The sequence below is a fragment of the Oculina patagonica genome, unplaced genomic scaffold (assembly GCF_052425735.1).
Source record: "Oculina patagonica isolate OP01 unplaced genomic scaffold, crgOcupat unplaced252, whole genome shotgun sequence".
In the NCBI taxonomy this organism is placed as follows: domain Eukaryota; kingdom Metazoa; phylum Cnidaria; class Anthozoa; order Scleractinia; family Oculinidae; genus Oculina; species Oculina patagonica.
In genome coordinates, this window is record NW_027558094.1 from 1,897 (window position 1) to 13,455 (window position 11,559).

Consider the following 11,559-nt stretch of genomic DNA (forward strand, 5'->3'; position numbering starts at 1 on the left):
TCGTTGACTATTTGCTCATAGAAAACTCGGGCTGGAAACGTAATTGTTTACTTCTTCAGTAGGTAAAAAAAGGAATAACCATGAATAAAATAATACAGATCGACACAGAATTCATCTGTCACTGGTGCAAAGAAGCTGGACCAGCCTAGCTCAATTTATTCTGTCTACCTATGGTCTAATATAAGCCTAGCACCTTAATTTACTTTTACAATTTATTTATTTATAACAACTTAAAGAAATACATGAATGCAAATGCAAAAAGGGTGTCAGCAGGGAGGGATCTAATCCTCGCATAAAGCTGACCCCCTATTGAAAATTGTAAAATATAAACTACGTAAAATGTAAAATATAAACTTTTACTCTTTGTTGATATTTTTGTGTTAAACTATCAGTCTCCTTTTTTGTGATTGAAACTTTTTGTTTCGATAGTTTCTCAGTACAGTTCTCTTATTTCCTACAATGTTGTCTCTTTTCATGACCTCTGGGATATTAAGAAATTTATGTAAGACGTCATTAACTTGTTTATCTTTGGCTGTTTGGATGCTGATCTCATCAGCGAAGGGTATTCTGCTCCTTAAACAACACTTTTAGACTTGTGAGTCATCTATCTGACCGGTAGTGATGTTGCTATGACAACAGTCTCTTTCCTGTTCCAGAGATAGTAGTATTGTACAGGCCCGCAAATGATCCCGGGACCGCAAATGATCCCCAAATTGGACCGCAAATGATCCCAGGACCAGAAATGATCCCCAAATTGAACTGCAAATGATCCTCGGACCGGAAACAGTCGCCTAACCGTAAAAGATTGATATGCGTGGACTAAAGAATTTGGACAGGGGATTTAACTTTATTTAAGCCATTTCTTTATTAATAATACAACAATTATATTAGAAAAACAATTAACGCGAGATAATGTAGGGTATTTGAACGATTTACTAAAGTAAATTCAAAACCACAACTTTATCAATATAGCTGATAACCAACAAAAATATGAACTCTCTCCAATCAAGGGATGATTTATTTGCGGCGAAATGCTTTTAGCTGATAGCCATTCATTCACACGCAGTCACGCAGCGTTCATAGCGACATTATAAATATTAGCGACCTTCAGATTCGACTAGGAGTACGAGTACGAGTTTTCAAACAAAATCCGTGTGCCTGCTATAATCACTTATCACACCAATCTTATCCCTAACGTTTATTTATGTGTTAGTCAGAAACGGGGAAGAGTTATAGTTTGGAGGATATAATTGTGTCGAAATTCCAAAGTCGTACGCGTACTCGATCTCGTACTCGTAGTCAAATCTGAAGGTCGCTAATGTCTAGACGAAAAGTCTGGAAGAAAGTTGTGTTTTGTTGCTGATTTCTATCATATCGATCTCCGTCTCTTGTTATCGAGCTACTCTCTTTCGAAATCTGTGGTTTATTTTTTTTCTTTGAATGTCTTTATCAAGTCACTGAAATAAATTCTGACACAGGATTTTCACAATGTTTTGGAGCTTAAAGGCAACTGAAAATTCTCTCAAAACCTGACTTCATTTTCGCGTGGGACTCTGTAAAATGAAGAAACGGACGGCGGATGCGGACGGCGGATGGCGGACGGCGGACAGCGGACGGCGGACGGCGGACGGCGGACGGCGAAAAAAATTAAAAAATGATAAAAATAAATTTAAAAAATAAATAAAATGATAATAAAAAACATAATAATTAAAATGAAATAAATAAAATATTAAAAAATCGCATCATTATTAGTCGAAGCATCTTCGGATCACTGCGCTGGAAACTCGTCGAAAAATGCTTGGAAAGCTTGGAAAAGTGCAAAAAAATTGTTTCGTAGTAAATTCATTCTCTAAGCACTTATGTATTTATCTCTTTATCTGTCTTATTCTTTAGCTTATAATAATATAGGAGTTTATCGCTAAAGAAAGTGTTTGGATAATTTTTAGAAGGCTTCGGAAGTTGTACAAATGCTATTCACGCGCTCGTGTGTAATCTCTGTATCTTTTTATTTGTGTCTTTACAGCATCAATAATGACTAAGTTTAGATACTAAATACCGGATTAATATCTCAAGAAAAGATTTATACTCGAACAAACAAGTCTGCCACATGCACCTTGCTATTTTTTATCGTGTCAGGCAAACTGTGTACTAAGTTAAGACATCAGTGAATTTTATTCCTTTGTATAAATCGAAATATCCTGGATGCCAGAGGTTTTTCTTGCGCGATTTTGTGAACCTGTGTCTCGACTATGGTTCGCTCCATAAAGGAAATTAAAAGCTCTGGAGCTTAATTAAAGTGGCCTAATAACTGCTACAAGACCTTCAAAAGAACTTCAGGCTGTTGATCGGTTAGAATAGATCGTGTAAACTTAAAATGCCTCAGAGGCAGCATTTGGCTTCATTGTAGATTGGTAAACCAACTGAATGCAATTCGTGTTGTCACTTACCTGTCACATCTGGTCAGCTGGAAGTTCACTCTATAAACGGGCACAGTGTGCAAAATTTGCTTGCGGTATAAAGCCTGCAGCATTGAACAGTACAAGAACATGGACAGCAGAAGTAATCTTTTAACCCCTTTTAGTTTTTGTGAGCTAACGTCTCTTGACCGCAAAAAGATAAAAACAAATCTGGCATATAAACCATTAGCCGAAACACCAAATGACTTTCCACTGGCGTCGCTAGCTATCCCGCCAAAACATGTTTACGAAGAAGGAAGACGAAAATGACCAAGAAGTTTTTCGAAGCAAACACTTCTTTCAGTAAAGTGTTAAAATTTGCCTTAAAAGAAGCAAAAACTTGTTTTACTTTTTGATTTATTTTCTTAAAACTGTTTTGTCAGCGTTTTGATTTATACAAAGGAATAGTATAGAATAGTTTGTTTAAAATACGATAAAATAAACTGATACGACAGAGTGAGGTGCATGTAGCAGAGATACATTATTTGTTCAAGTTTAAACCTTCTTTTGAGATATTAGTCCGGTGTTGAGTATCTAACCCTAGTCACTACTGATTCTGTAAAGTCACAAATAAAAAATATATTTGTGATTTATTTGTGACTTTACAGAATCAATAGTGACTAAGGTTAGAAATATACACGAGTGCGTGAATAGTTGTGAAACTTCCGAAGCCTTCTGAAAATTATCCAAACACTATCTTAAGCGATAAACTCCTATATTATTATAAGCTCAAGAATAAGACAGATAAAGAGTTAAATACATGTGCTTGGAGAATGACTTTACTACGAAACATTTTGTTTGCACTTTTTCAAGCTTTCCAAGCATTTTTCGACGAGTTTCCAGCGCAGTGATCCGAAGATGCTTCGACTAATAATGATGCGATTTTTTAATATTTTATTTATTTCATTTTAATTATTATGTTTTTTATTATCATTTTATTTATTTTTTAAATGTATTACTATAATTTTTTAATTTTTTTCGCCGTCCGCCGTCCGCCGTCCGCCGTCCGCCGTCCGCCGTCCGCCGTCCGCCATCCGCCATCCGCATCCGCCGTCCGTTTCTGCACTTTACAGAGTCCCTTTTCGCGTAGCTTTCGGTACAGATTAATTGACAGTAAGGGGCCTTTTACATGGAAAGAGGATGATCCTAGCACTAGGATCATCCTCCTTTCATGTAAAATAAAATGATCCTAGTGATAGGATCATCCTAGTACTAGGATCATCCTAGCGCCATATGTTTTCAGCTTTCAGTTTGCATGTGAAGGGTTGCATCTAGCCCTAGCGCTAGGATGATCCTAGTGCTAGGATCATCCCTCATCTCAGATAGGATGGTCCTAGCACTAGGATGATCTTAGCGCTAGGGCCAAATACAACCTTTCACATGTAAACTGAAAGGTGAAAACATATGGCGCTCGGATGATCCAAATTTTGTCAAAACGAACATAACTTCAAAGGGGCCGTTGTCAGGCCCCTAGGCTGGACAATTCATGACAATCTCCATTCTCATGCCCCTTGTAATGCCAGATAACAATACGTTGTTGATTGGCCATTGTGTTTCGTCCAAATTGCACCTAAAAACAACACGCACTCAAAAATTGTTGCGGTAGTATGCACTGTGATGTGGCTCTCACTATTATAATTCAGCCGCAAAATCTTTCCGCGAGAGGCAAAGCATGTTTATAAGCGAAGTGTTTGCCCATTGTAAGAATGAGAAAAGAAAAGTTATCTTGAGACGACTAATTATTCCACTGCATGAGAACACGCGTACTTTAAATGCGAAATGTTTGGAATTTTTTACCGCGTGGTACTGCATATTCTCTGCATATTTGATGTTTGCTTAAGACGGCCGTGCTGGGAAATGTGCGGGGATGCCAGAAGCACGTACAAAGCTATTGTACTAATAATTTCACCTTTTGTTCTCTTCAAGATGTCTCTGACTTGTCGCGACAATTTTGTTTTTGTCAAAAATGTCATGACATTTCAAACTTGTCCGCAAGTGCGAATCGGCCCTTGGAGAAGTTCAATAACAAAACGTGGAGAGCTATTTATATAATTTTAATTCAAATTTAACGGACTTCTTCGAATGCAGCATATTCAAGATGGATCAGAATTGTCTTCACCAGAATGCCTAAAAATGTTAAAATTATCATAGAATCAGTTACTGACACATTTTTTAGTGAGTAGATGCACGAGATTAACTGTCCTGAATAAAACATGAGGACAATTCAATGACCTGTTTTGATTCTCATTTCCTCACAACGTGAGCACCTCTAAAATACCAGAACTAATTTGAAAAAAGCAATTTTCGAAAAAAGAAAAAAACAACAACCAGATTTCGACTTCTGTGCACCTGTGTGTTCAGTAATTAATTCTGATAAAGAGAGGAATTTTTGGGTAACCAATAATAGTTCGCTTTTCTCTCCACAATAAGCAGAAATTAAAATTGAGAGTCGATGAATGCTTTATTGATTTTTTTATGAGCTTCTTTTAAGAGTACATGCAATCATGATGTTCTTGACAAAGTATTCCACATTTCCAATATAAAGTGTAATAAAAGAGGTCCCCTGTTTTATGAGTGAAATGAGTCTATGAGTCATGAATCATAAGTCAATGAGTCAAGATTTTTTACATAAAGTAGTTTATTATCTATTAAACCACGGTTTCCCTTTATACAAGTAAGCTTAGAAGCGCTTACCCCCGGGGTAGTTGTTAAAGTACTATTTATTGATGAGTTCATTGAACACCTGCACTGCCGGAGTGCAAGATTCTTAGATCAATCGTCAAGGGCCCATTACAGACGTTGCCACGCAAGTAAAAATTTACATCCAATTTTCGCATTTTGCGCATTTTCGGGCAGGTTAATGGGAGTGAGTGAATACTTTATTTACTTCGGATTGTAGAGTAGCGTGCAAGACGAGCTCCTGATGGTCAACAGTTAGCTATACATAAACAAATTCCTGTCGTAGCATTTGTTTTGAAAGTACACTTGTTAATCAAAGGAGCTTCATTACAAGTGTTTGTAAAACACTTTGCGAAAGACATAAACAAAAACGTTAGTGTAAAGAAATCATATAAAGATTTTTTTTAAATGTTTTGTTCCCCAGAAGCGTATCTGAAAACATACCAAGTAATGTCGAAAGGCATTATGTGTTATGGTAGTAAGCCGTTGAATCAAGCAACGCTTAACTAACGCTCCTCTCTTGCTTACGCGTGTTACCTTTCGGTATTGTCGTGTTCAGATCTGAAACTCGAACACCTATTACAACACAACAAGAAATTGATATAATGTTCCCGTTCTTGTTTGCCCCGCAAAAATCGCGTTGCTGCTTTGCATCATATAAACAAACATGGCGGCTGTCGTGAATTAGGTCGTTCATTAAACTCTTCCTCCCAGCGGGCTAAATCAGATTCTCGGATTGCCATTCTGTCACTGGACTAGTTCTCCTATTGTTTTCTTTTCACTGATAGAACACGATCGCGCTGCTTTTAAAAGGGAAAATTATTATTGCTTTTAATGTGGGTTTTTGGACTGCAACCCACTAAAGTGTCCACTGAAACAATTAGACTACTCGCCTTCGTTTTCTATAAGCGATAGTCAACTGGGCTGCGCCTCGTTGACTATTCGCTCATAGAAAACTCGGGCTGGAAATGTAATTGTTTACTTTTTGAGCAGTAAAAAGAAAGAAATGACCATTAATAAAATAATACAGATCGTCACAGAATTCATCTGTCATTGGTGCAAGAAAGCGGGACCAACCTAGCTTAATCTATTCTGTCTACGTGTGGTCTAATATAAGCCTAGCACTCTAATTTACTTTTATTCTTTATTTTTTTAACAACTTTGTTTGCAATAAGAAAAAGAAATACTTGAAGAAACACATGAATGCAAATGCTAAAAGGGTGTCAGCAGGGAGGAAACTAATCCTCACATAAAGCTGACCCATATGGAAAAAATGTAAAATATAAACTACGTAAAATGTAAAATATAAACTACGTAAAATGTAAAATATAAACTACGTAAAGTGTAAAATATAAACTTTTACTCTTTGTTGATATTTCTGTGTTAAAATATTAGTCTCCTTTTATGTGATTCAAACCTTTTGTTTTGGTTTCTCAGTACAGTTCTCTTATTTCCTACAATGTTGAATCTTTTCATGACCTCTGGGATATTAAGAGCTTTACGTAAACCTCATTAACTTGTTTATCTTTGGCTGTTTGGATGCTGATCTCATCAGCGAAGGGTATTCTGCTCCTTAAACAACACTTTTTGACTTGTGAGTCATCTATCTGACCGGTAGTGATGTTGCTACGACAACAGTTTCTTTCCTGTTCCAGAGATGTCACGGGTAGCCGTGAAGAGATGTTGCGATCAGTAGTATTTGTGCTGTTATCAAGAATAACGATAAGGTTCTTTAATACGTTGTAGATCTTGTCATTCTTCTCGCTTTGAATGTTAACCAAGCTTGAGTAGTTTAAATTGTATTTATGGCAACAATGAAAAGACTGGGAACAATTCACAGAACCAGAGTTGTGGCTGGGTTTTATTTCATTCCCCGCATATGAAGCAGTCTTCTCCTTGCCGTTTTGACTCAGTGTTTTCGTATTGAAATAATGAATATATGAAATGATATATTAGAACTGCCAATGAAGAATAAATGAAGAGAAGATCCTAACAGTTATAAACACAACTTAAACAGTTGTGAAAAGAAACCCTGAAAAAATCAGGCTGCTTAAGCAACTGCTTATGTTGTGCTCATAACTGCGGGGATCTTCTCTTCATTTATTGTTTTTGTATTGTCAGCGCTTATGCTCTCCCAGGGACCCCAGGAGCCTCCGTGTAGAGCAGGGTCAGCAAGAGGGTCTCTCTGAGGATACCAGACAGGAAGTGCCCTCCTTTGGTACTCGAAAATTCTGTAGAGTAACTTTCGCACTACCGGAAGATTAGTATGTGCAATGTTTTGGTATTCACAGGGATCTGTTGAGAAAAAAAGAGATAAAAACAACAACAACCAAGTTAGTTAAGTATGAAGAGTACGTGAATTGCGAAGTAGTCTGTATACGAGCCTAGTGGCTCATCAGGCCGGAGGAAGCGACTTGGAGCATTTCTAGTCCCCCCTGGATGGGATGCTAGACTATCGCAAGGTTACTCCCCCAGCATTAAATTCGTCGGTACCCAATAGACCTTATGCATGATGACGTCAATTGCTCAAAATTCACCACCAACCCTCGTTTACGAGAATAATTCTCAACCTTCTGCCACCCTCATACAGTTTTCACGTGGGTATTCTTTTCATCTTTACTGCTTTGGGAATTCGTTCATGATAAAAGTTGCAAGTTTGCAATTCGAAAGCTAGGCTTGGTGGTGAGCCAAGCCACTCTGACGTAAACATGCATAAGGGCTATTATACACCTGGGTGTAGAGAGGCACCGTCAGAGTAAAGTGCCTTGCCCAAGAACACAACGTGGTGACCCCGGCCAGGGTTCGAGCCCTGACCGCTCGATCTGGAGTCCAGCGCACTAATCATTAGACTACCACGCCTCCCACGTGAATTGCAACCTCTTGCACATAAAAGGCAAGGCTGTGGTAGTTCTAGCTTTAGAATTTCGTTCACTGGGTGATTGGGAACAGTTTTGTGCATCTGTTGATATTTCCCCTATCACTTGGTACACCGTACTTTCTGAGAAGGTCGTGGAAACACAATTAGACAGTAATATGAACTTCAATTTATCTTTACTTACTGACTAAATGATACTTTACTTTCAAAGACATCACAGCAAAAAGAGAAAAACGTTGTTTGAGTTAACAAATCTATTTGTAGCAATTGTCATTGCTATATTGACAATAACACCTCTCACTTGGAGAAATACAAAATCGGAATATTTTTTACTTCTTTGTATCCTCGATGCACAATGATTGTGCAAATGGAACGGAAAGGAAATAATAGCTTATTTACCTTTGCTTATGTCAAATAGACAGGGAAACTTATCAGTATCACAATCCACGGTCTGATACGTGTATCCCAGCCCGCAGTCAACTATAGCACCAGGAAGCGTATCAGCCTGAGCGGTAGCCCCCGGCTCGCCGCGGACCTCATATCTGGGATGCCACGTGGTACGAAATACGGCATCCTGATTGACAACTAACTTGTATTGATCAACACGAATAGCTGCAAATTTACGAATGGGATCGATGTTGTGAAGAACCTATGAAATGAAAGCTACTTAACAAATCAACCACGTTTTACAATGGTGTACAATACACTTTTATTAGGCATAGCATGTTTAAATCTCAAACAAGCGAATGGTTTCATTCCTCTCTACCAATAAGCAACTTCGATAGAAGGTACTAAGGTACACTGAAATGGCAATTGAAGCGGTAAAATTTTCTCTTCTATGTTGTAGTAGTAGCAATATATATAAAATAATGATCTGACTAAGAAACAAAGAGCCATAGTTTATAACGCGTTGCATGCTCCTGTGCTTTGAAATGTTAGTAGTTGTCATGCCATTCCATTAAAGAATACTCCCCAGCAATTAAGTCAGGTTGTCCCAAGAGATCGCTTGTACTTATTTGTAGTACTGGAAGAAAGAGCTTTTGCAGAGTGAAGTCTTTTCTTTTTCATCACACAATGAACACGCGGTCAGGTTCGTTTAAAAACATTCTGAACCCAACACAGTAACTATTGGGTCAGCAATGATTAATGTTTAGAATTTTTTTACACGTTTTCGTAATGGAAACCATTTTTGATTAATTGACGTTATTGCTCTCGCATAACGAGCAATACAAATACAAAACCATTCTAAACACTTAGAAGCAAACATTTTCTGTCACAGCTAAAGCCTGTTGAATCGAAATGTCCAACTGAATTTGAAGGTTTTATAAGTAAATACTAATAGCTAATAACGACTTTAAGAAGAGACGTTTGCTTTTTTGTCAGTGCATCTAGGAATTACAATTCCAAAGCTTTCTTTTGACATTTACCTCGCTCCTTGGTGATTGTGCGCCTTGTGCTATAGTGTCCCATACATTCATCCCATCAATCTTATCCTGAATCTTTGTGACGTCACCACCAGCAAGATGATAGAAGGTTGGTAACCAATCTGTAGCGTCCATCAAGTCATAGCTCACACGGCCTTTCTTTGCTATCATGGCGCTGTGAACAAATGCAACTCCACGGACGCCTCCTTCCCATAAAGTATCCTTACCTCCCTTGAACGGATAATTGCTACCCTGGCTCCTTTAGAGAATGAAATCAAAACATCATTCATTTCAACGATTCAGATATGATCTACTCGACTGTTAAAATCTTGGCTTCTGACAAAATGATGGAAAGTCGTTGTGCGAAATAGTCACTGCATCCCGGGGGGAGCACCCTGTATATTTTTGGGTGGGGGTGTGCCGCTGGGAATTTGAAGGCCTTACCCTATACTAGACCATTTTCAGCTGATTTTTGCAACCCTATACTAGACTAGACACCGAAAATCCCTACCCTATCCCAGACTGGAATTTTTTTAGAACTGTATCACTATCAGTGTTTTAATGGAAAACCATCTGTCAACAACGATGCCGCGATGTTTTTATTAACGTTTAGGAAATCCTCTTTCTCTTCTGAGTTTCTATTCCTATTCTGGACTTTTTTCGTCATACCACCAATCAGTTTCCCGGCAAATGCTACCCTTTTCCAGACCAAACCTCTCTGATTTCTATACCCTATCCCAGACTAAACTGCTTGAAAACCATACCCTTCACAGCGGCACATACCTATATAGCTCATGTATGGGAGTGCCCCCCCCGGGCACTGCATGTACAGTTCGCGAGACTCTTTTTGCGACCACTTCCTTGAGCGACCGGCTCTTGTTCCGACAAACATTGGAAAAACCCTATTTGAAAAGCTTAAACTGGCTGTGTACAAACGCGAATAAAAGTGACGTGAATAACGTGTTTGGTAGTCTTCAGTCTTCGCAGCCGTTTTTAGTGTCGTCACGTAACGCTAATCCCCTCAAACGGCCGTATCTTGTGTAACCTGAGATCATGTCTCCCTCCATACTTCAGTAGCGTTGCAGCTCCCGTAAGCTTGTAATTCTACTGGTCCTTTAGTGTTGCAGTTGCGACTGTTTTTGGGGCTAGGGGCATTGTTCCAATTATTTGTTCTAGTTTTCTTGAAGGGTATATAGCGAGCCATTCATGTCAGACCTTGTGAGAGATGCTACTCGACCCCCCCCCCCCCTGATCGCCCGTTATATCTTGAGTATGTTACGTAGAGAAAGGGCCCTACTTGCTAAATGATCTTCTCATATCTAACAATTTACAAACCAATCAAATCCCGCAGGTGCTCCTCCATTGTCTGTGGTGAATACGATAACAGAGTTGTCAAACATTCCCTTGGTTTTGAGAGCTTTAGTTATGCTTCCAACAGACTCGTCTAGTGAAGCCACCATGGCCGCATACTTTCTTCTCTCCTCGGATGAGATGTGTGAGAATTTCTGAAAAGAACATGAAAAACGTTGATTTATTGTATACATCTAAACTATATCATAATCTTTCATCTGAAGCAGGTGGGGGACGAGGACATACTACCGAGGCAAAAGACAAAATATCAGTCTATCATTTTGTGTGAATCTCACTTTTGTTTTTATCTGATGAGAAAATAAATCACGCTATAAAAAAGTAGTCTTTGCGTAAAGAAAACAGATTGTAAACAGAAAAGCACAAGTGCTAATTTTTGTGAAAGGAAGACGTCCAAGAACATACACAGGGTGCTTGACAATAAAACGAAAGTAGTTATTTAAACTTGCAATATTATCAATTCTGTTTTTTCTATAGAGCAGTTTTCAATTGAGTGTCGTAAAACCAAAACCAAAGTAATTACTCTGGCCAATCACAAAGGACACGGACAATCCAGTGAACCAATCAAAACTCGAAGCAAAAACATGCAGCTGGCAAGAAGCGCGGGAAAACGTGCGTGAGCGAGTCACGATTGGTTTTAGTTTTAGTTCTGATTGGCTAAGAAATTGGCGCGAGATGTTTAAGCCAATCACGAAGCGAAGCAATGCAAAACCAAAGCAAACGCAATTAGCTTTCGACACTCAAGTAAAAACCGCTC

At 38.5% G+C, this 11,559-nt stretch overlaps 1 protein-coding gene across 1 annotated transcript; it reads right to left on the reverse strand.

The window, feature by feature from the left end:
- Positions 1-6,464: 6,464 nt before the first annotated feature.
- LOC144640324 (arylsulfatase I-like) lies at positions 6,465-11,216 on the reverse strand. Its single transcript, XM_078499497.1, has 4 exons — positions 10,770-11,216; positions 9,438-9,693; positions 8,410-8,659; positions 6,465-7,430 (listed from the first exon to the last, which is right to left on the reverse strand). Exons 1-4 carry the CDS (start codon positions 10,976-10,978, stop codon positions 7,198-7,200), a joined length of 948 nt encoding a protein of 315 aa, XP_078355623.1. The 5' UTR covers positions 10,979-11,216; the 3' UTR covers positions 6,465-7,197.
- Between the last annotated feature and the right edge of the window lie 343 nt (positions 11,217-11,559).

Bases quoted from the DNA above. Each gene is read 5' to 3' on its own strand.
- LOC144640324 (XM_078499497.1), bottom strand. From the start codon at position 10,978: ATGTATACAATAAATCAACGTTTTTCATGTTCTTTTCAGAAATTCTCA. The intron at 9,694-10,769 runs GTTTGTAAATTG...CATTCTCTAAAG, and splicing joins GCACCTGCGGGATTTGATTG to GAGCCAGGGTAGCAATTATC. The intron at 7,431-8,409 runs GTAAATAAGCTA...TTTTCTCAACAG, and splicing joins TCTATTTGACATAAGCAAAG to ATCCCTGTGAATACCAAAAC.